General features: G+C 46.9%; 1 protein-coding gene across 5 annotated transcripts; it reads right to left on the bottom strand.

The window, feature by feature from the left end:
- Positions 1 to 1,269: 1,269 nt before the first annotated feature.
- dhx15 (DEAH (Asp-Glu-Ala-His) box helicase 15) lies at positions 1,270 to 26,115 on the bottom strand. 5 transcript variants are annotated; one of them, XM_048971504.1, is made up of 14 exons: positions 25,936 to 26,115; positions 22,763 to 23,108; positions 21,200 to 21,393; positions 20,728 to 20,887; positions 18,881 to 19,099; positions 15,533 to 15,700; positions 10,678 to 10,764; positions 10,212 to 10,361; positions 8,297 to 8,405; positions 6,568 to 6,759; positions 4,260 to 4,382; positions 3,387 to 3,577; positions 2,398 to 2,567; positions 1,270 to 1,998 (listed from the first exon to the last, which is right to left on the bottom strand). In XM_048971504.1, exons 1-14 carry the CDS (start codon positions 25,941 to 25,943, stop codon positions 1,881 to 1,883), a joined length of 2,235 nt encoding a protein of 744 aa, XP_048827461.1. In that variant the 5' UTR covers positions 25,944 to 26,115; the 3' UTR covers positions 1,270 to 1,880. The 5 variants fall into 5 exon arrangements, with proteins under 5 accessions (XP_048827461.1, XP_048827460.1, XP_048827462.1 ...); XM_048971503.1 differs by lacking the exon at positions 25,936 to 26,115 and adding an exon at positions 25,745 to 25,908; XM_048971505.1 differs by lacking the exon at positions 25,936 to 26,115 and adding an exon at positions 25,256 to 25,706.
- Between the last annotated feature and the right edge of the window lie 1,743 nt (positions 26,116 to 27,858).

The following is a 27,858-nucleotide window of genomic DNA, read 5'->3' as shown; positions in this document are numbered from 1 at the left end:
ATGTATATGGCTTTGTTGGCAGGCAGCTCATAACAGACTCTCTTTTCACACATACAGGTATTTCAACACACATTTTACATAACATCCGAAGGAGAACATCAAGACCAGTACATCTGGTTTAGTTTAAATTGTGCAAATTCATTCAAACAACAGCTAATCTAGGAATTCATTCTAATTAGGAATTCAGCAGCAAACAACAACCAGCATAAACCATTGTTCTTCCTTGCCTTAAATTTATATGTACTTTAGATCAACTTTTATCTGTGTTCATTCGGTGAAACCTATAGGTGGAAAGACTCAATCTGTGGGGGGATTTCATCCGAGGAAATCACTAAAAAAAAAAAAAAAAAGAATCAGATTGGAACCATACCCACAAGTGTTACATACAGATTCACATGTAACAGAGACAAAGACAGGACCACTGCACATTTTCGAAGACTTGGTGAAATTCTGTGTGACTTCCACATTTGACCTCTGTTGGTAGTGTTCTAGGCTGCAGACCACAACCCTCTATCATGCCACAATAGTAGCCCCACAGATTAAAAAGCAGAACCCCACCCTTCCCAAAAGATGGTGTGCCGTGCTCACAGCGGCTTCCCAAATGCTACGTTCCCACGCAGATCCTCCACGAGGCGCCAATAATGATCCCACATGGCTAACGGCAAAGTTCGGCTCAAGCGTTGCCAAAAAATAACCAAAAATGAGGAGGATCTATAGAATTTCAGTAGGTTGTCACACAACCTTAACAGTCATGTGTCAAGGAAACTAAATAGTGCAGCCAAGCATTTCTACCAGTCATTTACGTCGTTCAGTCTCTCTGCCCGAAACAAAAAATTATTCACACACCAAACATAAGTCCTGTAGATTGTTTCTCTTAACAGTCTATCAAGACCATTAACTGGAAATGCTCTCAATGCCACATAAAAGGCAACATCTCCGTCACACAGAGACTTGTTTGGTCCCACTGACGTACACGTACCTTTCCTCCAGTCCATGAAAGGGCCTCCATCGATCTCCTCCCCAGTGTTTATATTTAACAGCAGCTCTCTCAGATCACCTCTCAGATTTGCACTTACGGCTGCTAAAAATACACCCGCTTTAATTGATTGGTGGCATTTGCAGTTTTCCAGTAAATGCCCAAGTACTTCAAGGCGCTGGTTCCACAGGTAATGGCAAAATCACTGCAGGCCAGACGACAGAGCAAATACACATTTAAAAAAAAAATAAAAAATTGATCTCCACCCACAAAGTAACGGAAGCAAAGACAGCTTGAATGCTTTTCTAAAAGCCTCGAAAAGTTTATTAATTTCATTATTCACAGTGGTAATGTACGTTTGTCCAATAGCATCTGAGATGCTATTCAGACACGAAAATTTTATTCTACAGAGAATGACCCCCCCCCCCCACAGAACTTAAACACAGCTCACATGTCAAACCGTCAAAGCCTTGTGTTAAGTCTTTATTAAAGTCAAAGCTGAACTGAATAAACAAGGACTTTCTGAGCAAGTACATTTCTTTAAGGAGTTCACAATTTTATAAAAGGAATGTCAACATCCACAAGAGTGATCATGCATAACATGGTCAATAGCTGCTCTCCTGCTGAAAGTCCTAACCAGATATAACCTAATGTCTTCCAAAAACCCATTCTATGAATGCCATCAGTGACAGTTTTTGCAATGTGCTTTCAAGCAAAAAAAACAAAAAAAAAAACACAAACGTTATAAAAAAATAATTAAATCTGAAGAGTAAAGAAAAAAACAACAACAAAAAAAATCCCTAAGAGAGACTGTTTCACAGAAGCATGGCAAACGATCGGAGATATTACTGATCCACGTTGTGTGGGGGCCTCCACTCGTTTCTCTCTCCCCCCCCCCACCCCCTCAGTACTGGGTGTACTCCTTGGTCTGGAGCTTGGCCACGATGCGCTCCAGCTGCCTCTTCGCTTCACACTGCGGGAAATTGCTCATCTCGTAGTACTGGGGGGCGATTTTAACCAGCCTGAAAAGACCGGGGGATAGGCGGTTTGACGCACAGCAGAGACACACCGACCTAATGATCTCCACATTTACATTTAAGTTACTGGGCTGATGCTGTTATAGAAAATGAATTATAACCCATTTGTGGGAATCCGGCTTAAAGTACCTCCGACGGCAGCCAAGCCCCCCACCCCCTGTCATTATGAGTCCTGCTGCTGAAGAGCCAAGCCACCAGCAGACCTTTAGAGATATATCTAAACGTACTGTATACAGCCCTCTTCAGCATCCACTGAGCTGCTAAGTGCATAAATGTGCTATATTAAGCTTGAATATAAAATGTCTACACGTATAATGCAAACAGGAGGAGGGTGAACATGTGACCACAGAGGCGTCTAGTGCTCCGGCGACGGCAGTAGCTCACCACTCGGGCTTGATGTCTGTACACGTGCGGATGTAGTTCTTGGTGGTAAGCACGAACTCGTTGTACAGGACCCACTCCGGCTTGTGGTCCAGGACGGTAGATGGGTGGAGCTGCACCACCTGGTTGTCCTTCACGGTCAGGTAATGCCCCGTCCGCTCCAGGTGAGCCACCTGCTCACGCCGCGGGAAAACACAAAAAAAGATGAGTACGCACGTAAATGAAAGTGCAGGCAGAGAAGCAGCGCAGGCACTCAACACGGGACCCATCCACCCCCCATTATTTTTCTGAGCATTATAAAACTGGTCGGAGTCTGGCATTCCTGAGGACAGACTGACACCATCCGGGGGGTTTCAACTCAAAAGGTACTCAGGTCACGTGCACAAAGAGGGGCGGTCCCAGGCAGAGGGCTGGACCAATCAGCATCCATGTTGCACCAGGCTGTGAAAGAGCAAACCAACAGCAGCCCAGGGCTTCGCTTTCTTAATCCAAGACTTAATTTATGCAGACGACGGGTGCCATGATTATCAAGGCAAAAATCGGTCTCAACAAACACAATTTAAAACAAAGAAAATAACCCTAACTAGAGCATAAGTAGGGAATTTGTCTTTCAGGAAAAAAAAAGGTTAATGTTGACAAATATTTAAATATTAACAGAGTAATTCAACTTGTCAGGTCAGCCTTTCACGTCGCCTAGAAACGCACTCTCGCTGCGCCATTTATATTTCCAGACAACGCATAAATTTGCCATTTCTCCCTCCTCATACAAGTGCGAGTACGTACATAAAAATCCAATCCATTACGATATGAGACACTCCCTTTTTATTTGAAATAAAATAAAAGCTCGAGTCAGTTCAGAAATGTTATTGTTCGTATTCCCCAACAGTCCTGCAGATTTGCCGTCATTTGCTGTAAATCGCAGAGGCAGTGAAAGTTGCACGGCCCGGTGGGGCGACCATTACTGGCCTGAGGGGGGCGCCGCGACTGCTGACCTGCATGAAGAAGCCGGTGACCAGGGCCCGCCGGATATTGATGTAGTAGTCGCGGCTGGTGAACTCTGTGCTCCGGCGTGGCAGGTTGAAGCGGTCCATGATGCGGGAGAGCTGTTGGCGCACACTGTCTGCCGACATCAGCGACCGGTAGTTCACGAAGTTGTCATAGCACCACTGCACCGACTCATGATCTGCGGAACAGTGCGAGGGTGTCACGCTCGTGTGTGTAAGTGGGGATGGGGGGGGGGGGGCATTATGTAGGTCACAGCTTTGGGACAGTGGGGACCCATAACTTCATTACAGGGCTGTCAATCTCATTCTGGCAAGCTGCCTGCATCCAAGGCTGCTCTAACCTCCTCGTTCGGCTGGTCCTGACTATTTTTTTCCCCCCTCAAACAATGACAAAGTACGTCTGAAGACTGCCGCTTTTTCACCATGCATGATTGGGAAAAACTGTACTTCAACTGTAGATTTTAGCAGAAACTACTTCAAAACACTAGTCCGAATGGAACAGTGTTTTTTTTTTTCCCCCGGTGGCTGGAATGCAAATCCTGCCTTCAACCCCCACCCAAAATTTTCCCGGTAAGTTGGAGGACCTGCTTTCAGGGCTGGATGCAGTTTGACGTCATACCCAGGACGAAGCAATTTCAGGTTAAGGGCCTCTGCTCAAGGGCCCAAAGGAGTAGAATCGCTCCTGGCATTCATGGGATTTCAACCAGCAACCTTCCGATACCTGACACAGATGCCTTGCCTGAGAGCCACCACTCCGCCAGTGATAAACAGCTCAGCAAGGATTGAGAACCGCAGATTTTAAGACGAGACCGCGCGACTGGCACACCCCCCAGACTCACATGCCTCATCAGACATACGTACTCTGTTTGAAGGCGTGGTAGACGTTAAGCAGCGTCAGGTGGTCGCCGTCTATGTGAGCGAAACGCATCTTGGACTCGTCAGCCGCCTTCTTAGCCTCCGTGGGACGAACGAAACACTGCGGGACTAAACAAGGTTGGTATGGGCCCAACACAGACGCCCATAGGGATGAGTCAAGCATTCACAGACACAGGAACAAGGCCTAGAAGCTACATCAGTTCTCAGAGCTCTAGGGCAGTGTGGCACGAGAGGGGGGGGGGGGGGGGGGGGTTGGTCTTTTTCAGGGACATTCCAGCTGAAGAAGGAGCAGCCTATTGGCTTAGCAGGTCAGCACGTCCACAGCAAAAGGCTACAGAGCTGCAGGACGTCAGAGGGGAGAAAAACAAAATCACACGACATAGACAGACCGAGTCTTGTTTAAGTCATTTATTGGCCACATGAAACTAGAGACAGCCTTGGGTGGAGTTAAGGCTGATTTACAGTTTGGCACCAGACTGACATCATAGGCATAGCATAGCCATGTTCCCCATGCTATAGCCTGATGCGCGCCTCCCCAAAAATGCAACTACATATCTCGGCGACGTAGATCACAACAACTGTGATTGGTCTGCTTGGTTGCACTTCCCGCTACGCAAATATTTTGCCGTTGCTTTTTTCCAGCTGGGGAAATTTTAGAGTGGGACAAGCCTGTGTTTAGCTTGTTGCTAGCCTGCTATAATTGCCACGGTTGTAGCTGTTCACAGTAGGGCTGCACAACATTGGAAAATTTCAAAAAGTTCAAAACAAAATCTCTCATAAACCCATCTATGATTGGTTTAAATGGCAAGCATGAAAATGATTATGATCGGCTCGGAGAGCGCATGCAGCTCTCACATTAAAGTTTACTTCTACTGCTTTTGAATGATTTTTAAACGTATACTAGATAATCTTGAAAAGGAACCATCGTTAAAGCTGAAAAGCTTGCCAAGTTGCTTCCTATAACAGAGTAAAAATAAGTTAGCAAAACCCACCGCACTCAGTGAACTGCAGACATGCCAAAGCACAAGTATAAATGCGCACGACAACAGTGTAGGTCACCTGTGTAGGTTACGGCGTAAGCTGAGCATAGGCTCAACACGCAAGTATAAATCAGCCTTTACGGTAATGCAGCATACTGTGGTATTTTGAAATCTTGGCGACAGAATATGTTTAATGAAATACATCGCGCAGCACCCACCACGGCCGGTGAATTTCATAAAATATCCGAATAGCACTATTTTTGGAAATACGGGCAAAATAAGGCATACCGCGTTATAATGTCTGGGCAGCATGACGGTATGAAAAATACAGATATTGGCCAAGTCTAGCTGGGTGGAAACAAAGTTTCTGATCGTTAGGAGGAAAATAGTCATTACCACAAGAAAGGATGTAAATTAACAAAAGACGATACTGAACTTGCTTGCCAAGGGCAGATACAAAGATGGTATAAGCATACTCTCAGTTGGAGAATTATTCTACCAGTAAAAACAGGTAAATTCTGCATAAACTTTGATTTTAACAGGCACAGTCTCGCCTTTCTTTACCTGGGAAAAAGAAGAAAGAATAAAGATGGCACTACGCAATATTCAGAGAGTGAACGTCACAAGGGAGAAAGCGGTATATTTGACGGACGATGTGGACGGGCCATTCTGACGCTGCGCTGACGCTGATCGAGTGGAGCGAGGCGTGATGGCGGAAAGTGGTGACGCACATCTGTCTGGTCGCCCCACCCGCCGACTCTCTTCTTTCTCCAGAGGTGCACTAACCGTCACCTTTTTGACCGCGTGGAGAACACGCTGACTCAGCGGTTACCGGACGCGAGACCCGGGCTGTTCTGGAGATGCGGCGTCCTTGCCTAGTGCTGCTGACATCGTAATGAACTCAGCAGAAAAATGCAACTCCCCGACACGCCGAATACTAATCTGTGCTGCATACTAACTGCTAGTTAAATCCCCTCACCACATTCAAAGGCATCCGTTTTCATCTCAACCCACAGTGCTCAGTGTGTGTCATACTCTGCCTCTACAAACTCATTATTTTTTAGTGAAGATGCGAGTTTTCCCTGCTAATTCTGTGAGCAATGGTGTGTGGAACCGACAGAGGTAAGGCAGAGCGCAGCCCCTCCACCAGAACAGTCTTTGTATGAATGCGAGAGTGTTGAACACCGTTTTGTATACGACTGGGCCGTGCAACCCGTCCACCATGACACTGGGGTGTTGGGTAGGTGGTCTAGCTGTGGAGTGCGACCTGATGCTACAGCAGCAGTGGGGGATGATGTCCTCCTAGACATTACCTGATAGCATGGCGGTGATGGAGAGGATCTCGTTGGAGCAGTTGAACTCGCAGCTGGCGATCACCATCTTGGCCAGCTGGGGGTCCAGAGGAAACTCGGCCATCATGGAGCCCAGCTCAGTCAGGTCGCCGTCGTCGTTCAGGGCGGCCAGGTAGTTCAGCAGCTCCAGGGCCCGCATGAGTGTCTCGGGAGCTGTGGTGAGAGGAATCCTGCTTCAGTGGCATTCCATGCATCCAGGAAGCTACAGTCCTCATTCAACGCCACAGTATCACTAATGCAATTACCATATAATGCGATTTTAACCTGTTCGCTTAAAACAATGTAACCCCAGCATAAAATGCAATTACTGACCTTCAGCTGCAGACAGCCCGAGTTCAATCAAGAGCCGCACGTTCGCCCCAAAATTACAAGGCTCCACGCTTAGCTCCTGGCCAAGTGCGCCAAGCACCCACCCCAAGTCACCGGCCTATGAAATTTCCCCTACTAAAAACATTGAACACCACATTCCGCCTCGAATGAGATATTGATTCAGAGTGCTAGCTAAGCGACATTAGCTTGCCTCAGTCAAGGCCTCCTGCTAAATCCAGCTCATGAGTAATATGAACTTAACTACCAGAAAATATAACCTCACACATACACACAACACATCACTGAAGGCACAGTTCAAGAATTTAACAAAGTTCTTACTTTAATCACACCTGAGTGGCTTCCTGAACGAGGGTTTTACAGAAATCGATTAAAACTCAGGGCTATATGCCACTAAAAGTTCATGACATACAGGCTTTGAAAACATAACTCTGAAAATGTCAGAGAGACTCTTATGACCAAAGCCTTCTTGAATCAGTCTTGTCTACATCCTGTAATTTGCTCATCTAGAATCTAAGCAACTGCCGCATGGCTTATTAAGTGGGGAAAGAGACAGACCAACAGAGAAATAAAAGTCAGCCCTTCCAAGCGTGTGGATAGCAAAGGTTAGTGGCTTGGTTACTGAACAAATTAAGTCCCCTATTCAATTTAGCAAAGCTAAATGCAATCAGGACTAAAAGTCAATGGCATTCATGACTGCAGATTTTCATAATGATACTATAATCTCTGGCCTTGAGAGAGGTGACCCAAACCACCACCCCACCCTTGGTGAGCCGGAGTGAGGCCCCCATGTCATCGCAGATTAACTCCTCTTGTCTCAGTTAGTTCTGATCAAAATGGGAGAAAATGCGGGGAAAATGTCGCCACCCAACCCAAGCTCACCCCTCCCCATAATGCTACCCTCCAACAAAGTAACAATCCTCCCTCAAGCAGGCTCTCACCCTCAAAGACCACAAACTTCACTAAGTGTATCGTATGGAAATGCTGTTCGGGACCATAAAAAGGAGGCAAGTTTTAATTGAAGTGCGGAATTAAAAACTGTACAAGGTGGCAGGTCCTGCAATGGGAGACGGGGGGGGGGGTAGATTTGAAGCTCAGCGAGTCGGAGCTCCAGTCCCCCCAAGAGAACAACCTCCCTGACAGCCCAAGGCGATGGAGCAGGCAATGACTGGCTGTGGAGAAGAGACGCTCCTTTCTGCTTGGAATTAAACCACAGGCTCAGCAAGGTCTAAGGCTGAGTGGGCAGACCATTCCGACATGCACGAGGCACAAAGCATTTAATTACAATTAGGGAAGCGCTGCATCTCAAACAGGAGAAGCCAAGGCCTCACTTGTCTGACTGGCCATCTTACTCCCATCTCACCTGGTGGGTCCATGAAATCAAAGTGCACCAGGTCGTCGATGCCCAGTTTCTTCAGCTGCAGCACGACTGAACCTAGGTTAGACCTCAGAATCTCAGGGTATGTGTTGTCCTGTCACAACACAGAAAGGAGAGAAAATTGATACAAATGAGTCAGGCCCCAATTATCTTTTCATATACGCTCATATGTCATGAGAACAGAACCTCCAGACTGCAGCATCTGAAGGGCCATTTAACTTGTTTTAAAATTCACTTTGGCACTCTGCTTGACATGAAAGAATTACCCTGTTATAGTGAAGACTTGGCTCTCACATGTACATTTGTCAGACTATCTTTTTCATTGCCACCGGCTAATACAAGCGGTGACGGTGGATGCCAGGGTGTGTGGCATCGGACTGCAAAAATTACACTAGTACGTATAAGGTAACTGTGCAGACGTGCAAATAAGTACTTCCAATTCTGCATCTTCACGTCTTAAATTCAGTCTGCTCTTGCGCCTCCCTTAAGCACTTCATGCGAACCCCCATGATGTCAGCCGTTGTAGATTGTCCAAGGCCAGGGGGATCAATTCCTTTTTCATCTTGAATCAAAGCTGAATCTCGGGTCTTACGTAAGGCTGTGACTGATTAAAGAGGGAGTCTACTCCTAGTCACAATCTACTATTTATCTGTCACCAGATTTATTTCACATGGCAACATCTACTTTAACAAGTGAGAAAGGGAACAGGTAGGCAGCACCAAGCTTAGGTAAACTTCAAAATGTAAAAAAGCTACTTAATTACAGTGTAATTACATTTACATTCAAAATCTCACCCTGGATTAGAAACAGCTCAAATGTCACAGGTCATTAAAATTGTGAACCAACCAAACATAGATGCAGAATAATAATAAAAAAAAAGGTGGAGTGAGTGACATTTTGAGGCCTTCGCTCTGAGCATCAGCAGTACAATTTGGTCTTCAAAAAAATTGTCCTTGTGTCATTCACATCCCAGTCTTGTAGGATTTACCCCTAACTCACCAGCATCATCTCAGTCTCATCCCTAACTGCCCATCATCTTAGGCTTGCCTAACCGTCCGGCATCTCAGCGGCGTAGGCCTTGCCCCTAACCGTCCGGCATCTCAGCGGCGTAGGCCTTGTCCCTAACCGTCCGGCATCTCAGCGGCGTAGGCCTTGCCCCTAACCGTCCGGCATCTCAGCGGCGTAGGCCTTGCCCCTAACCGTCCGGCATCTCAGCGGCGTAGGCCTTGCCCCTAACCGTCCGGCATCTCAGCGGCGTAGGCCTTGCCCCTAACCGTCCGGCATCTCAGCGGCGTAGGCCTTGCCCCTAACCGTCCGGCATCTCAGCGGCGTAGGCCTTGCCCCTAACCGTCCGGCATCTCAGCGGCGTAGGCCTTGCCCCTAACCGTCCGGCATCTCAGCGGCGTAGGCCTTGCCCCTAACCGTCCGGCATCTCAGCGGCGTAGGCCTTGCCCCTAACCGTCCGGCATCTCAGCGGCGTAGGCCTTGCCCCTAACCGTCCGGCATCTCAGCGGCGTAGGCCTTGCCCCTAACCGTCCGGCATCTCAGCGGCGTAGGCCTTGCCCCTAACCGTCCGGCATCTCAGCGGCGTAGGCCTTGCCCCTAACCGTCCGGCATCTCAGCGGCGTAGGCCTTGCCCCTAACCGTCCGGCATCTCAGCGGCGTAGGCCTTGCCCCTAACCGTCCGGCATCTCAGCGGCGTAGGCCTTGCCCCTAACCGTCCGGCATCTCAGCGGCGTAGGCCTTGCCCCTAACCGTCCGGCATCTCAGCGGCATAGGCCTTGTTCCTAAAATTACCTGCATCTCAGTAATGAAAGCCTTGTTCGTAAGGCACATGCATCAAATCAATTTTTAACTGGGCCCCATGATCCCATTTTTGTAGGCCTTATTCCTGACTCACCTGCATCTCCGTCTTGTAGGCCTTCTCAGTATACAGACGGAAGCACTTCCCGGGCCGTGTTCTGCCGGCTCGGCCCGCCCTCTGCTGCGCTGAGGCCTTGCTGATTGCCGTCACCAGCAGTGATTCCACTCTAATGCGTGGGTTATACACCTGGCCAAGGTAGGAAGCGGGGGCTGTGTTATGTCGAGCAACAAATCGCAGCAGGAATATGTATACAAACTGAATTCAATTTGAGCTGAAGAGTCTTAACTCTCCTTCGCACATTCATCATTTCAATTCAACCAGGCACCTGAAATATACACGTCTGAATTCCCCCCAAGAGCTCCCAAATGTCAGAAGGATAAATAGAACAGTGTTTCTATCCCCTGTGTCGCCTCATATGTATGAGTGTTTATCTGGAGATTTCGCAGCCGACGGGAGCGGATCATTGGGGAAGATTATGCAGTGGGAAGAGGAGGCGTCTAACCTTTTGCTTGGCAAATCCGGGATCAATTACGAAGACCACACCGTCAATCGTCAGGGATGTCTCGGCTATGTTCGTCGACACCACGACCTGCAGGTAGGAACACAGCCAGCTGCCTTCAGTGCCATGTCAGAGCAGCCAGAGAAGGGCTGCAAGCCTCCGGAACGAGGCGGTTTTTCCAGCTAACCTGCTCTCTCGCATTCAAAGTGATTCACTTGCGACCTATGATGGCAAACACTGCAACTTGGTCATTAATGCAAAAGGGAACAGCCAGCCTTTTAACTCGAACACATGCCATGTCCAGTATAACGCAGGATGAAAATCTCACAGAGCTCAGATGTCACAAAGTAAGCTTAAGTGATTATTCGGTTTAATGACGTCTGCTTGGATACCTTCTTCAGTTATAAGGGATCATGCTGGTCACCTGCTAAGGATCACTTAATGTTTGTTCGTAGAGCATTTGCCTTTGTGAAAATGCTAACGCAGCCAGTGACTGACATCACACAAGAGACCGGCCATCACAACAAAAATAAATTTAGCGAACGGAGGCTCCGGTGCCAGTACAGACGGTGCCTGGGGATTATAAGGAACAGGCTAAGCTCCTAAGAGACCAGCTCCCACCTCCGCCACCCACACCCAGAAAGAACCTGTGTCTGCCATTTCATCCATCTCACAAGACATGCCCAGGAGTGCATATACGAAAACACTGGGAGAGATGACAGCCTACATTTCAGGAGCTCAAAAATAGTTTGCAAAAGGGCAACACACAGAGACGAACAAATTAAATCCTGTAAACAATTCAATGGATGTCCAGGGTGCGGAGCATAATGGAGCCCAACAGAAGAACTGCGGCAACACACAGGGCAATCATGATGAATCGACCTTCGGCAATCGGAGACGGAGGTTCCTCTTTGGGCTTCCATGCCGACACTTGGCTGCCCCGAACTAGCTTTGCAAGTTAAACTTCTCACATCTTTCCTGAACCGCACTTCTGACAAAAAAAAAAGTTCCAATAATTATTTACGTAACCCTCATTTTTTCCCCTCAGTGCAAAAGCGATACGCCGATGATAGACTAATGTCAAAATCGGAGAGCTCCCACATTCAGAATTCATTATTTTGTCAAAACTGCAGCCATTAGAGATGAGAATGCGAGAGAGCCACAGTAAATCAAACCGTAAATTGCTCCCGAAAAACAAACCCTGTCATATTTGAGAAACAAAACAAAATATAGGATGATTCATTCCCCTGGAGGTACAAGCGTCATGTGGCAGAGAAAAGTGCAGTAGGCCGAATTAAAATCACTCAAAATGACAACGGAAGGAGTGCTCAAAACCAACTTTGAAAGGATATATAGGTTGCATTAAAATTAATTATCTTTTTTGAGAAACTGCAATTATTTGAGAAAAGTAGCCTTACCGCATCATATTTTCACGAGTGCACTACACCAGGGGAAAACGAGGGGAAGAACAAGATTAAATTTACAAATCTAAAGTTAGCAACATTACAGCTGTATTTATTAGGAACACGTCATAATATACAGTTTGGAGACACTGAGGCGTCCTTGCTATTCACCTCGGAGCGCCGGCACATCAAAGCCATGTGCCCTCTGCTCATTTTTTTTTGTTTCACTCTTCTCTGAAACGAAAAGGGCCCAGACAAAAATTATATGAAAAGGAAACATTCAGTAAGACCACTTGATGCTAAAAAGCTGCCACTAAGGGCTAAAGAAACTCCAAAATTCTTGAGAGTCAGAAACACTAACAAAATTTCTCCAGGGAAAGTCTGCTGATTGCGAGTGAAGAGAGGAGGAGGAATTTTCATCTGGCAGAGCGCAAAACATAATACACCAGCATCTTCTCCCTCTCTCCAAGCTCCACCACTGCAGGTCGAGTTCTACAAGAACCTGTAACCTGGGTTTCTGCTGAAGATTTTCCATCTTCTGGATTTCTTCAAAGAGCATCATTCTCCAGATGCAGCTCCTTACACGTTGAAGCTAACTTCAGCGATCTCAAAAACAGCATTGGTCTAACTTGGAAAAGAAAGCGCTGCTTGATATTCAAACTGGCACACCTTCATAACCGAGGACGAGATCTTCACCCTTGTATAAATTGAATTAGAAAATGCTCGATTAACCAGGTGTGGTATTTCTTCCTGTCGGTACGGTGGTGGGAGGCCTGGATGGGCCAGAGGTGAGCGGTGCACATCTTCCGCTTAGACTGACCTTCTCGATCATCTCGTTCTGCTTCATAAACCTCATTTGCCGCAAATGATACACAAGTATCTGGAGCGCTGGCATTTGAGCGACCCCATCAATTCATCAGCTTTAATGTGGGGGCCCGAGTGCATACACGCTCGGCGGTCTGCCCCCAGACCGGGATACAGAACAGCGAAATCTCCTGGAGTTTTTGTTGCGCTGGTTGGCTGGAACCCTTCATCATGCACCCCCCCCCCCCCCCCCCACGCTGCTCCAGCAAGCCACAGGAGCCCCCCCGTGGCTCGCAAAATTCTTTAGACGACGCCATTTTACAGAGCACTTCTGGTCAGGCGCTGGTGACGTACAGCCGGCATGTTAGAGGCAGGGCACCTGTGGCCCCCCGGCTGGGAAACTGTGCCGCTCCACACTGAGCTCTACATCCTGCCTTTTTAAAAGCCAATTCCGCTCCCCGGAGAGAAGCCTGCGGCGCTCGCTTATTCATGCCTTGGACCGTTCCATTTCTCAGCCCTTAAGCCCACATAACTCAGCCTTGTTACACTGACATTCCGTGGAGAAGAGCAAGAACCGGCCATAAGGGAGGGAATATGGGTTCAGGTACCATCTAAACTGACAGAACACAGACAGACACGCACGCCTTCACCCTGAGTGACATTTACAGAATGATAAACATCACACATCGGACCCCGCTTGTCACTAGGTCCAACCCGCTACTAAAAGAGGTGCCCCAGTGATTGACAGTCCTCGGCCTGCAAACAAAGACTCACATGGCTCCAGCGCTTGGGAAAAATGGACATTTCACCCGTCAATATTTTGGCCCTTTAATACATTTTATTTCCCCATAGCATTCAAGAGGGAACATTTCTTTATGCAAAAATATAAACAAAATTTACACAAAAAAAAAAAAAATCTAAAATTCTTTTTAGCACCTCAAGCAACATTACCAGCAGGGGCAACATCTGAAGTGCCATGAGTATTCTTCAAAGGAAGCCTGTCCACATTAAAAAGCCCCCATTAGAATTAAAGTGGCGAACCGCCCGGCCGAGCATGCTGAAGATTAAGAGCGCTTAACCACACTTAGTGACCCATAGGTGTTGAGAAAATTTACCCCTCTAAGAGCCAGCCCTCCACAGACCAGGCACCTGCGGTGAAGGGCGTCGTGCCGGTATGGAACGGTCACCGAAACCACGCCGTGTTACGCCTACAGAGAACGGGGGAGGGGCCAGACGCCAGCCGTCACCTGGCAACCGAGGAACTCTACAACCTGCGATGTTAAAAACATGGAAGCTGCACCGGCAGTGACTGGGTGCCTGTGCGAAGGTGATTGTATGTGTGGGGCGGAGGGGGCCACATCAATAACCAGACCCTTCTGAGCTGTTCACAAACCCCCCCCCCCCCCACCACCACCACTTATTTGCATCGCACGGACCGTATATGCATTCTACTTCTGACAACTTGACATTCTAACAAGGTAATTTAAGCTCATCAAAGAACAGAAGTCACCCAGGAGGACCGGAAAGGTGTGCGTGGAGCGAGGCGGGGGTGGTGAATGTATAGCGAAACACGCGGGAGCATGTGGAGCGCGTGAATGCGACTGCCAGACTCTCCACTCCATATGGCAATCTAGGGCATCTCAAAAAAACCAAGTGCCTCTCAAAAACAGCACCTCCCCCCACACACATACCAATGCCCCTCTTTTATGTTGACATGCCTTCAAACACCTTCTGCAAAAATGGGTGAGGACGAAATAAAATAAAAATCTGTCCGCAGCTTAAGGCAATCACACGATGGAAGATTCAGCCTGTGTAAACAGCGAAGCGGTTCAGAGAGGTCGAGCAAGAATGGAAGAGGAGAATGTGCTGAATGCGCTGATTATTATTAATGCCTTTCCTTTTATGGGATGGTAGCTAACACATCTAATCCCCCCCCCCTCCCAATAATGTTAGGCATGGAGGAGGGGGGAACAGGTAGTAGCTTTATTGAAATCTAGATTTGAAGAATAATCTTTCTGCACGGATGGTGACAGATCAATGGGATGGTATTGGAGAAGCATGGCAGATGAACTACTCATTAAAGAGCCATCTGACGTTGGGGGTAAATGACTGCAAATTTACCCGTGACTATCAAAGCCAATATTCCGTCAGATCGGCGGCCAAGGGAGCCACGGCCCCGGGAGGCACCCGGGCTGCAACGGGCTCGTTTTTTAAAATCAGCGGCGAAACAAAAACGGCAAACGTGTCAGGCTCCGCTGCCGCCGCCGCCATCTCCATAAATCGACAGCATGATGAAATCGAAGTCGGCGGGACGGCCGAAGGCAGGGGTGCCAAGGTGTGGCGCAAAACACGCAGCTGCACAGCGGCATGCATTTATAATTCATGCCGCTCCTCTGGCATCGAGATAAGCTTTTGGTCTCGGCCCTCCGAGCTACGGCGGGGACTTGGCCAAGCAGCGACGGAGCGGGTGGACAGCAGACACTGGTGCCGCCCCAGACATCCGAGTAATGTTCCAGTTATCACTCTGCCGATTCGTACTTGTGGGAGGTGCGGCAGGAGCATATGCTGTGAGTCAGTTCTGCACCAAAAGCTGAGGCAAAATCCCTTCATCAAACAACTCAAGAGGCTGTACCTGAGCCCCTTGTACGTACCTTCCTTCCTATCGCCCCGTTAGGCTTCACCGGGGGAGGGGGCTCGAAGATCCTCTGCTGTTGCTGGGGGGGCAGTGTGGAGTACAACGGGATGATTTTGATGTCCCCCACCTCAGGCCCCAGGTCGTCTACCTCCCGCTTGATCCGCTTGCAGGCCTCGTCGATTTCCTGAAAGATGATTCACACAATTAGCGTGGGCGACAGGCGGCCGTCACACCGCGGTTGGCGTCGGCAGCCATCCCCAGGCGCCATCTCACCGGTGGCGAAGACGAGGCCCGGCAAGGCAGGGACCTGCCAGCACCCGCTACACCTGAGGAAATTCGGCAGACTCCCTGTGGCCTCTCTGTCCACGGAAGCCTTCAAGGGTCAAAATTTACTACGCAAATGACGGATGGCCATGTTGCCGCGTACCTGCCCGCATGACCGCAGCAGGTTAGAAGTCTCCCTGACCCAATGTAACAGCAGAATGGCTTTCTGAACAGACTGATTGCGCCATAACATGACAACAAGGTTCACATGATAAATAACACGCATCAGGATTGGCCTTCTTGGCTCCGTTGAAAATATTAGTATCCCCAGCAAACCAAAAGGAGTCAAGATCGTATCACCCACATATCTTCACAGCAGAATGGCCTGGAATCTGGGGCTGTGTGCGGAGCAATGTCATGGAGCTGCCTGGTACGGACAGTGTAATCCTGTTACAGATTTGGTTCGCTCCTTTAATTACTTCTTGTAAACAGGATGGGAGAGAAAAAAAAACCTACAAATATAAATATAGCTAAGGTACAGTGATTGATGTTGTGTGCTCCATAAGCACCCAATCTAGTTTCCTGTACCAGAGGGACAGATGGCTTGTCTAAATTTGGAACTAGAGCCAAAAACAAAGGGGGAAGGGCAGGAAGGGGGGGGGGAACAAGGCATCAAGGTTGAACCCATTCATGACTAAAAGCTTTCGGCATTTTCTGTTCAACAATGCTGGCTATAAATCTAATTTTGGTGTTCACATTGGCAATAGGCAATGCTTAAATATCTATTTATAGCCTTGAGGGACCAATACCAGCAAAACATTGGTGCATATAAAGGCTTCAAGTTAATCCCAAATCCCCAAAATCTCCCCTTGAATACAAACACAGTGATTAGGAGACAACATCTGCAGCCCCAATTAACAATGAATTAACATTCCATTCTCTGCTAAGTAATGGTCAGATTTGTTGGCTCCGCTACACCAGTTTCTTATTGATCATTTCTTCATTTGGGGAATGGGAGTCAGAAAGGTTGTATATAACCCCATCCCCGCCCCCGAAACACAGCCAATAACTGGAGGGAACAAAGCAAGTATGACAACATCATCTAACTGCCAAAGCAAATAGCAGACCGACTGCAGGGGGCTCACCTGGAGGCCATCCAATCGATTTCATCCACATCATAATCTCCAATGTGATGGGGGGGGGGTCACTTTTGGCAAACTGTTACCACATGTGCCCAAAATGGTAGCATGGCAGACGTCCTCCAGAGCCTTGGGGACAAGCTGCTGACTCCCATGGAACCTCACAGCCAATCACAAGACTGCCAACCATAGAACGCATGGCACCAACAAATAGCATCATAAATAGATGGGACAAAAACGGCACATTTTCTTTCAATATACAGGATAATAAGCTTCAGATGATAAATATACTGAACTAGTCATCTGCGGTATATTGCGCTGCAAGCAGGATGCCCACGATTCTACTTAATTCTTCACACAAGGCAAAAAAATGGAACCTCATCAACATGAAGAGCAACAGTGTTAGAAAGGTGCTGTACAGACAGGAATACAGAGATGGCAGTTTGCCCCCGGTGGAAAGATCCATAAATCCTTTTCCCAAAGTGATGCAGCACCTTCACAGTCTCACTTATTTACACTCTTGGATATTCACAGCAGTTGTTCGGGATCATTGCCCCATGGAAGCAAACACCACCCACCAGGTAGCATGTTTAACCTCCTATAAGCACTAACTTCACTCAGCATTAGGCCCTACAGAACTAGCGCTGATGCGATGGATGGTGTGGAGACAGCTGGTCCTGCAGCACCACCATCAGGTCGCAGAAGGGAACACAGAGCCAGTAATATGACCCCCCCCCCCCTGCCAAATTCCCCTCAAGAATGTTCTATGGAGAGGAAGACCAAGGTGTAATTGTGCAAAATGGCTTGAACCGTTTCCAGATAAACATAATTTCTTAACATCGCTCGAGGACACAATGTGTTGAGTGCAAGTCCCGTTGTCTTGAGTACTGACTCCGCACACAACGTCCCCTTAGGAACAGAGTTCAACGGAGCTCAGAGCAAGGAGCATCGAGATTGCAGGAAACTCTCCACCAATCAGAAGGCCCTAGCCTAGATAAAACTTCACTTGTCCGCTTGCCGTCACGATCTCAGCACAGCCGAGTGTGCCGACGTTTGTATTCATCTATCCGTATGTGCAGATGGTCTTGGTCAGCAGATGTGTACAGCAATGATGTTCCAACAGACCAGCAGATACCGCCTCCTGTAAACACCTAGTGCCGCACTATGCACACACTCAAGCGCAAAGAGTCCACTAGACCGAAAAACATGGGTTGCACGTGCGCAGTACGCATGGACACCCTTACTGGCAAACGTACGTCTTGCGCATTGTGTGTAGGCACACGGACAAACGAATGGTAAATTAAACCTCTGCGTTTCAGTTTGACGGCACATGCGCAGCTACGCAGTAACAAGTTATCCGAAACTTAGCTTTGATGGCGAATCCCCATCAAGTCACTTCACCATATCTGCCAGTATCTTTTTGTTTTTTCCTCCCCACAACAAAACAGCCAACTGCAAGGAGCCGATATACAGCCAATTGTAAAGCAGGCTGCTTTAAGAACTTAAAGTAAGCAAATATTAAAATTAGACCATTAAAATTTTCTACTCCAACCAAAGCAGAGGACCTAAAAAAAAACAATAAAAAAAAAACCTCCAGCAACTCCTTTTGACCTCTGACCTGCCTAATGACACATAGCTCATTAACAAGCTGCTAACACACCAACTGCAGCTGACTTTCTGCTGGACACTACCCATCCTCATTCTCACAAGACTGAACTGTTGACATTCCACAATCTGCCTATGCATATAAAGTGATGTCGGGAAGCCTGATTTCATTACGCCGCCATGCATCGCTAATGGGGGAAGTGAAGCGGCAAGCCCTGCTTCACACTGTAACTACACGGGGCCACAAACATGAGGGGCCCGACGAAGCTGGAGCGCACAGACCAGCAGAAGGACCTTCATAAGCATGCGCGTGTAGAATAACACATTTATTACCCCCCTGTCCTGCAGCTGCCTACCTCTTGGCCCGTGAGGAAGAGCAGCACGTCCCCCTCCTCCTCCTCGCACATGTGGATCTGAATGACGGTCCGGATGGCGGCCTCCAGGTAATCTCGTTCCGGCTCGGGCGTGTAGAAGATCTCCACTGGGTGTGTACGTCCAGGAATGGTCAGCAGGGGGCAGTTGTCAAAGTACACCTGGAACTTCCCCGCGTCCAGCGTGGCGCTCATGACGATCACCTATCAACGACGGGCATGCCAGATTCAGCATTCACACGTTTCCGTTTCTGCCCATCACTTTGATATTCATGGAGTAACGTGCATTACAATCTAGAGCCAATGGCAGGGTTAAACCCCAGACAGGACACCTATAGATTTAATTAAAGTTTAGTTTGTTCTTTTATACAAGTAAATATAATGATCTCGCTTAAGCCATTCAATTTAGAAACTTTGCTCGAAGGAACAAAAAAAAAAAAGTCCTTGGCAGGATGTGACCCCACAGCTACCCTACTATTGCATTTTCATGTCCTTATTCTGCATTCACATCATGGTTACGATTATCAAAGAAATGACTAGAGACCGTCTGAGTCGAGTTGTAAGAGGTCACAATTTTAACTCATCGGGTGGCAACTCATCAGCTGCTAGTATTGCTTATAATATGCATTTTCCAGGATACATAAAACATGCATAATGTGTTCCCCTTAAAGAACAATTTGCCTTTAATAGCCTTAATTTTGGGTTATTTGTACCATGGCTGTGGTGCGTGATGCCAAAAATCGGCTGCTGGCAGTTGTGGGACCACTGATGTTTCCAAGTTACCGGCTTTGTTTCAAGCCAAAAACCAGTACCTACGAGGACACCAGTGTGACGTGAACATATTACCCGATGGTGACGCTTGTGTGCGTCTCATCTTGGATCTGGGCTTTGGGGAGGGACTGATACCAACAAGCTCATTAGATAAAACGCATTAGGATTCTGGGTAGGAGCAGCTCTCAATTTTTAATCTAAATATTTCAGACCACCGTCTCGCTGTTCGCTTTACGCACTGCAAAACATCATAATTGCTCTTAATCAAGGTGAATTAAACTTTAGATTTAGAAGGGACACAGGCAAGAGATCATTTAGAATAACCTAGACCTCATTTAACAGTCTCTGAACACATGTATAACCTTTGATTTGCTCCTAACAACAAGCAGTCATTACCCATCTGCTTTATGGGAGTTGTGTCCGGCACATTCCATCTATAAAAACAGCACGCCTCCAGTCCTCCTAGATTGATGGCTTTAAACAAGCTGACGTAGTAACAATCTCCTCAGCAGCGCAGAGTGACTCATCCCATACCAGCAAGCTGAGCGTGTTACTTTGTCTTTCCCCAGCGGCCACACAGATGTCACACGAAGTGACTTCATCACCGACTGACAACAAAAGAAATGGGGGTGCAAAACAGTTCTACGTGTGAGAAGTGGGGTCTCTGTGAGGGGCCATGGAAGTGCTCTGTGGGGAAAAGGAGCAGCAGCGATCCATGAAGAACAGGGGAGAAGGGCCTGGGGAGGGTGGAGGCGGGACCCTGCAAGAAAGGGGGGGTTCCACCAAGAAGGTGAGGGACTCTACGGAAGGGGGAGGGTTCCACCAAGAAGGTGAGGGACTCTACGGAAGGGGGAGGGTTCCACCAAGAAGGTGAGGGACTCTACGGAAGGGGGAGGGTTCCACCAAGAAGGTGAGGGATTCCACCAAGAAGGTGAGGGGTTCCTCTAAGGAAGGGGGCAGGGTTCCAGCAGGAAGGGGTAGGGCTCTACCAAGAAGGTAAGGGACTCTACAGGGAGGAGGAGGGCTCCACTGAGAAAGGGAGGGGCTCTGTAGGGACTCACTTTCAGGTCTGCCCTCTGCCGTACGACTTCCTTGAGAACACCCATGAGGATGTCTGTGGCCAGTGTGCGCTCATGGGCTTCGTCCAGGATGATGACCCCGTATCGCTCCAAGAGAGGATCATTCATTGCTTCCCGAAGCAACATACCGTCAGTCATGTACCTATCAGGTGGAGACACAGGACACACGCACAAGAGCTAGTTTCACACAACATTAAGATGATATAGATTACGGAGCAAAAAAAAAAAAATAATAATTACAGGGCTGGTTAATTCTAAAATACAATTCAATAAAAATCTGAGTATTATCATGGAGAACCCAGCATGACATACTGCTGACATAGTAACACAGATGTTTCCTCCACTTTTTAAGAATGAAACATGAGGCAAAATTATTATACGCAAGTTTCATCATCTGAATTGGAATATTTCCGGCCGAAAGCAGCACGTAGGGAGCAATGGAGAGGCTCCATACTTCAGTAGGGTCTTGGCGTTGCTGCAGTCCTCAAATCGGATGGAGTAGCCCACCTCCTGGCCCAGCATGACATCCATCTCGTCGGCCACACGCTGTGCCACGCTCATGGCTGCCACCCGGCGGGGCTGCGTGCAAGCCACGCCCCGTTTCGGCCCGGGTAGCGCCCGCACCATATCCACACACCACTGGGGAATCTGAGGGCACAAAGGCGACCGCATTACTTACACTAACTCAACAATGAACCGATACCCGTTTCCAGCTGCCTGAACGACTGCGTGCATCAGAAATCATCCATATTTTCTCTTGTCTCCCTTTCCCCTGAGAGGCATGGGGTAACACAGCAGCCATCCTACAGTTTCTATCTCAAAGCAAAGAGAGGAACAGAAAGAGGAGTCCAGAAGAGGTAGACTGTTTCCAGCTCCCTGCGGATGCAAAGTTTATTCCTGTGAAATGCTCTAAAGTAAAAAGAAAAAAAACGAAAGGCCCTGAAGCAAAACAGAAACAAAGTGGAACTGTGCAGGGGGGGCTGGATGGGTGGAGGGGTGTTGGAGATTGAGAACCGCAGTCGACATGCAGGCAACGGCTGGGCTGAAAAATTATGAGACGTGCTAAGACAGAACTAAACTTAGAAAGCTGCTCCTTCCACCGTAGAAGACTGGCTGCTGGTGGCATCCCACCTTTTGCACTGCATGGGAAAACACTCCCGGCGTTTATCATCTCCACAAATCCATAGCACGGAGGGATAGAAACATGGAGTAATTGAACAAAGCAAACCCACCAGAAGAGGCTGAAAGTGGGCTCTGTCACGTGGCATCATACCTGCCACAGTAGCACAGGAAGTCCAACCTGAAGGTCAGAGCGCTAGATGGGGGCAGCCAGCCTGCACCTCCCGATAACACCGACCCAACCTGAAGGGGTTTACAGCATCCAAAGCAGAGGTTGGGCTGCCCAGGTAATGCGGCACCAACATCTAGAGAAGAATTAAGGCGGAGGAGAGGCGGGCACGGCTCGCCAGCACCCAGTTCTGCCCCAGGAGAGCCGCTGTCCCGCTTCTCTTTACAGCACCATCTCGCATAGCTCCCTAAAGCACTGCATTATTTATCCGCTGATCTAGGACAACCTGTGCGACGGCCGGCTGTTTACCAAAGCAGTTTCATGAAAAGGTAGTGCCACGACCCCCTTCCCCCACCCCCACCCCCCCACAAGGGACATGGATGTGCAACATATCTGGTTAGGAGTCGACTGCCCTCACGTGTCTCCTGCACCCAGATGAGGCAGGTGCAATTCCTGCACCAGATTCCACAGCTGGCTGCGGCCTTTGAGGCTGCCAGCGCGCCCCCAAGAACAGCGAGGGAGCTGAAATGCAGCTGAGGTCAGCGGAGAAGCAACAGCCTTCTGCGCAGGTCTTTGAACTGTGAAAGGAGACCAGAGTAGCTGCAGGACGCCCACATGAAATCACGAGAAGATCTCCACTGACAGAGAGCTAAAACCGTTACTCAATGCATCACCTCCACGCTGAAGCTGGTCTGACCACTTAGTATGACCATTGGACAGCAGCCTCACCTGGGTAGTCTTCCCAGAGCCAGTCTCTCCCACCAGCACAAAGCATTGGTGGCAGGCTAGGATTTCAGTGAATCGCTCCCTGTACTCCCATACTGGCAGCTGTAGCCTCTTCTTCAGGATCTCGTAGTAGCGAGGAGTATGTGGCAGGTTGGTGAACGGGTTGACCTGCTGGTGAACGGGCAAAGATCTTGTTGGCAAAACCCCTGATCCCGCCATCACCGGGGTGACTGGAGGGTTGCCAGGTACCCTGCTGTCCTTCTCTCGATCCCGGTCTCTGTCTCGATCCCTATCTCTGTCCCTGTCCTTCGGCCGGTCGTCCCGGTCTCTGTCACGGTCGCGGTCTTTGCTGTGGACAGGAATTGAACAGTATCAGAAAGCATGGAAGAGTTGTTCTGCAAGTGTACAAGTCTCTAGGAAGAAGGCCTTTGGAGAAATGTGTTGTCCAGTTTCAATCACCCCATATAAACTACACCTCCCAGTATACCACTAAAGATGTATTAACAAGGTATCAGGAGGAAAAAAAACACCAATTTTAATTAAAACCTGAAAACTATCAATGAGTTACTGTTCCAAAACAATGCACCTCTTGTCCAATTTAGAATAAATTGATCGCTTTTCAGAGAGAAGTGACAGAACCGTCCATGCAATGCTTTTCTGTAGAATGGAAATCCACTACCAATTTACATAACAGAATGCTGCTCTAGTCTTCGTAGCCCTAAATAACAAATGTCAGAGATGGAAAAAGAGAGGAATTAAAAAGAACGAATAGGTTTACTAAGGTAAACATCAAAATTTTGCAATAAACAGGTACTTTTTAAACAAGTCTTTTAGTTAATTTATATCATAGAACAACATATCAAACCATGCATTTCTGATTCCTGACATATTTATACATCTACTTCTCCTATTCACAAAAATAAATCAGTCCTTGAACACCTGACAGGACTATATGACAGAATAAGACAGACAAAACTTTTGCAACAAGCCCTGTTCACTCTGATAGCGGTAGGAGGTAATGAGCTCTGACATCTCAAACTCTCAGGACTTCTGGATTTTACTAAAAACAGAAGAAAAATGTCAGCCCTTATGTACTATGCGTTTGTATGCATGCACGCATACACACGTGTATAAATAAAAACACAAACACATGTGCCTGCCAAGCATGAAGCTGATTACGCATCCAACCCCTTTTTTTTGACAGAGACAACAGTTTCATGATTTTTCCCTAAGCTGCTAAGTTTCATAGACAGAAATGGTCCAGTCTCCAAACCAATGATTTCTTGCAAGGGCAACTCATTTTTTAAATGCTTCGAACATCACAAAAAAAAAGTTATCGCGCTATAATCATCATCCAGCAGATATTTCCACATATTTAATAAGTCATTACCCAGTTACTGTGCATTTGGTTCTTTAGGTCAAGTGATTACGAATGAATGTGTATAATGAAGTTGTTGGAGGTTGAGATTAATCTTAATTACAGACTGAAAAGTCACGTGAGGCTTTCTTTAATCTAAATTTAGCAGCAGACCAAAAAACTTGTTTCCTTTTTAATTTTCCAGCAACATGCCTCTGTGTCAACAACACTGAGTCAGTGTCACTTAGCTGTAAGCTAGGTTTTCACTGCAACCCTCCAACAACTTTAAATATGGTCACACAAAAATCTGACAGCTCAGAGAAAATAGATAATTAAAAGAAAATAAAACTGAATTTTGTACAACAAAGCCTTCGGTTGAAAAAATTAGAGCGATTAACTCTGACTTTATGTAACTGTCTAAATGACTTTATTTGGGTGAAAAATGGCTACATAAGACTCTACACTACAAGTGAAATGTCCTTTCTTGGGGACACTTAAAATTCATCCTGTGACTTCTCAGCATGGATCAGGTACTGATGCTGAGACTGCAACTATAGAGGGTACAACTTCCAGAGCTTTCACATTCATTACCATTAAAATAAAATTCGCCATCAGGTACTGCAAGGTTAAAACCTGCCATTTGTTCTTGAAAGCTTAAGTAACCTTACTAGTTCTCTTTTAACAATGAGAAAGGGAAATATGAACAAGTGTGAGAGATGAAGAGAAAGACACAGCACAAACGTGAAACACCAACCCATGACTTCAGTTAAACACCGGGAACCTTTTCTGAAGACCAAGGAACATACGCCAAATTTAATACGACTTCAACAACATAGATTAAAACTTTGCTATGGCTGGTTAGAAAGGTTAAATTGTATGCACCATTTATGCAACATGTAAATTGTGTATTAGGCTGTGTTACACCCGCACATGATAATCGCTCAAACAAACAAAAAGATTTTTTTTAATCGTCACTGCTTCAAGGTACGGTGTCATTTAAGTACAACCATAAGCTCACTGTTCTTGGTCCGAAAAGAACTTGACAGCAATACAGCCTAACAAATATATACGACTAAAAATCCCGCTGCATTAATGGTGTTTTGAATGAATGAAGCACAGGAAAAGCCTAGCATACTTACAGTCCAACGTCGGATTCTCTCTGGCTATATCACAGTAAATCGGATAACCGTGGTACAGGCGGAAAAAAATACCTAGCATACACGTTAACAGGCGACTAGAAAACCAGACGGCTTAGATAACTTTTTACTCTTTTAAGGTACTTTTGCTGAAGCTAACGGCGCTAAAGTCATCAGGCAAAACTAGCCGGTGCGGCCAGGGCCGCCGAGGTAGGCCGCGCGAGCCGCTCCATCCACGTGCATGAAGGAGCCGCTGCGCGCTAGCCCCACGCGAGAATCAAAACAGCACATTTCCATGGCAACTATTCAAAGGACAAAGCGGCGCTTTTATCGGACAGCGCGGCCGGTCGGCGGGCTTTGGAGCGCGTTGCCGGCCGGCGTGGCTCTACCGGCTACACACGACTAGGTCGCTAGCCCTTCGGTCTCAGAGACTGCACGATCGCTATGGTCACCCGACTGCGCCTCCAAACAATAAAACACTGACCGACTTACCCCTCGGAGGACATCCTTTTTTTGCTAGATGAGTAATCATCACCTAAATCCAGCCGATGTCTTTTGGACATCGCGTTTAATCACACGAATATATAAAATAAGAGACCGAAGAAGGCAGTGAGTTATTCCTAACAAACCCCCTTCTTCACTCATACAGGATAAGCAACAAGATGGCGACCGGAAGCACTTACCGTATCATTATTATTATTATTTCAGAGAAAACGGTAAGAAAGAAACATGTACCGTTTGGATATAGAATACAGGCAAATTTGTATAGCCCAGTGTGTAAAATGATATCGCTAAAAACGGTTTCGGTTTTTTGTGGGGGCGCGTAGTGTTATGAGTGAATGCCAGGAGAAACCGTGAGAAACTACAAGATACCAGGCAAAAATTAGTGTCCGCAGGTCGCACTCAGCGCCAGGGAAGCTGACCGCCCCCTTGGATACCTCCATGTGATACATGCCTACGTTTGTATACAGTGACACATTTATAAATGCACAAATAAGTCCATGTAGCCACAAAACAAAAATACATTTTATGTAATTTTTAAACATCAAGCAAAATGTGCAGAATTTCTTAGTAGCTAACCATATGTATAAAAAAATACCGACATTATGAAAACTAGGCTGAGGAATATTTAATAACAGCAAGCGCTGAGATATACAACACAATGCAAAATAAAAATAAACAGGTCAATAAAGTTACTGAGAAATATACATGTATTAGCTAGGATGTTATGACCTGCACTCATATTGGTCTTTTAAAAGTGGCTAGTAGTCAATACGCAAAAATATTACGTGATATATTCAGATTAATAACTCATTTACTCATTTAAAAAAATAATAATTAGTCCATCAGGTATATGCACATACATTTATAGTCACTTAAATGCTTCTTTGGATATTATAACCTATTTGATTGTACAGTGAGGCATGGGCTGGTACCCAACATAATCATTGTCATGGACACAGGTAATTACACAATGCGGGCATCACTAACAAGCTTTTTAATGGCAGATGGTTCATTGCATGTACCTATGGATTGATGGAGATGGAAAGATGAAGTTAACATTACAACAAAGCCTTACTAATGTTCTGTATCCTGGGCTAATTTAAAATACCTTTTACCCCCCTTTTCCTTTCACAGACAATTAAATTACAATTGTGTGTGAAGTAGCTCATCCTTGCAGATCTGCTGTCAAACAAAAGAAACCTCTGAGAGGACAGACAAATATCGCACCATTGAGAGGAATTGGAGTCCAGTTCCCTGACTAGAAAATCTTTACAACACAAATATTAAAAATATATTACCCTTTAGAACAATGTTTCCCAACCTGGTCCTCAGGAACCCACAGAAGGTCTATGTTTTTGCTCCTGCCAACCACGCTGCCAGAGAGTGCACATTTTTGCTCCCTCCCAGCTTTTTACTGTCATCCTGGTCCCCAAGGACCAGATTGTTTCTAAAACAGTGGATCACATATGAATTCAACCACTTTTATATATCCATCACCACTTAATCACAGCTGGGGTTACCGGGGGGAGGGGACTGGAATCTATTCTGGGAAGAATGGGCATAGGCGAGAACCAACCCTGGGCAGTCAGCAACACACACACACACACACACTTTAGATTCACAAATCAACCTGCCCTGCACATGTTTGGACTGTGGGAGGAAACCAGAGATGGGGAGACCATGCAAACTTCATACAGAAAGGACCCAGGACCAAACCCAGGACCTTCTTGCTGTGAGGCAGCACTGCTCACCACTGCACCACCATGCCACCCCCATTTTTATATACAATCAACATATTACAAACGTCTTTCTGCAACCGATACTGGCTAAGCAGTGCAATAGAAAGAGAAATGGATAGATGTTAAACTATACATGCATGAATGTATGCAATATTTAAATTACATAAACACTGACTGCTTAACAAGCACAGCAGTAGTCCCGCCTGTTGCTTCTTAAACTTCTTAAAGAAATGTTAAGAACACAAAAGAGACGGTAGCTAAACCAGTATAGTTCTGCACTTTCCTTTCATTGCGTCGTTGTAAGTAAATAATTAAAATCAGATTTTTGGATATGTCAGAAACAAGTCAATACTCAACACATCT

The sequence above is a fragment of the Brienomyrus brachyistius genome, chromosome 12, assembly GCF_023856365.1.
Source record: "Brienomyrus brachyistius isolate T26 chromosome 12, BBRACH_0.4, whole genome shotgun sequence".
NCBI classification, from domain to species: Eukaryota; Metazoa; Chordata; class Actinopteri; order Osteoglossiformes; family Mormyridae; genus Brienomyrus; species Brienomyrus brachyistius.
This window is presented reverse-complemented; position numbering and strand designations above follow the sequence as displayed.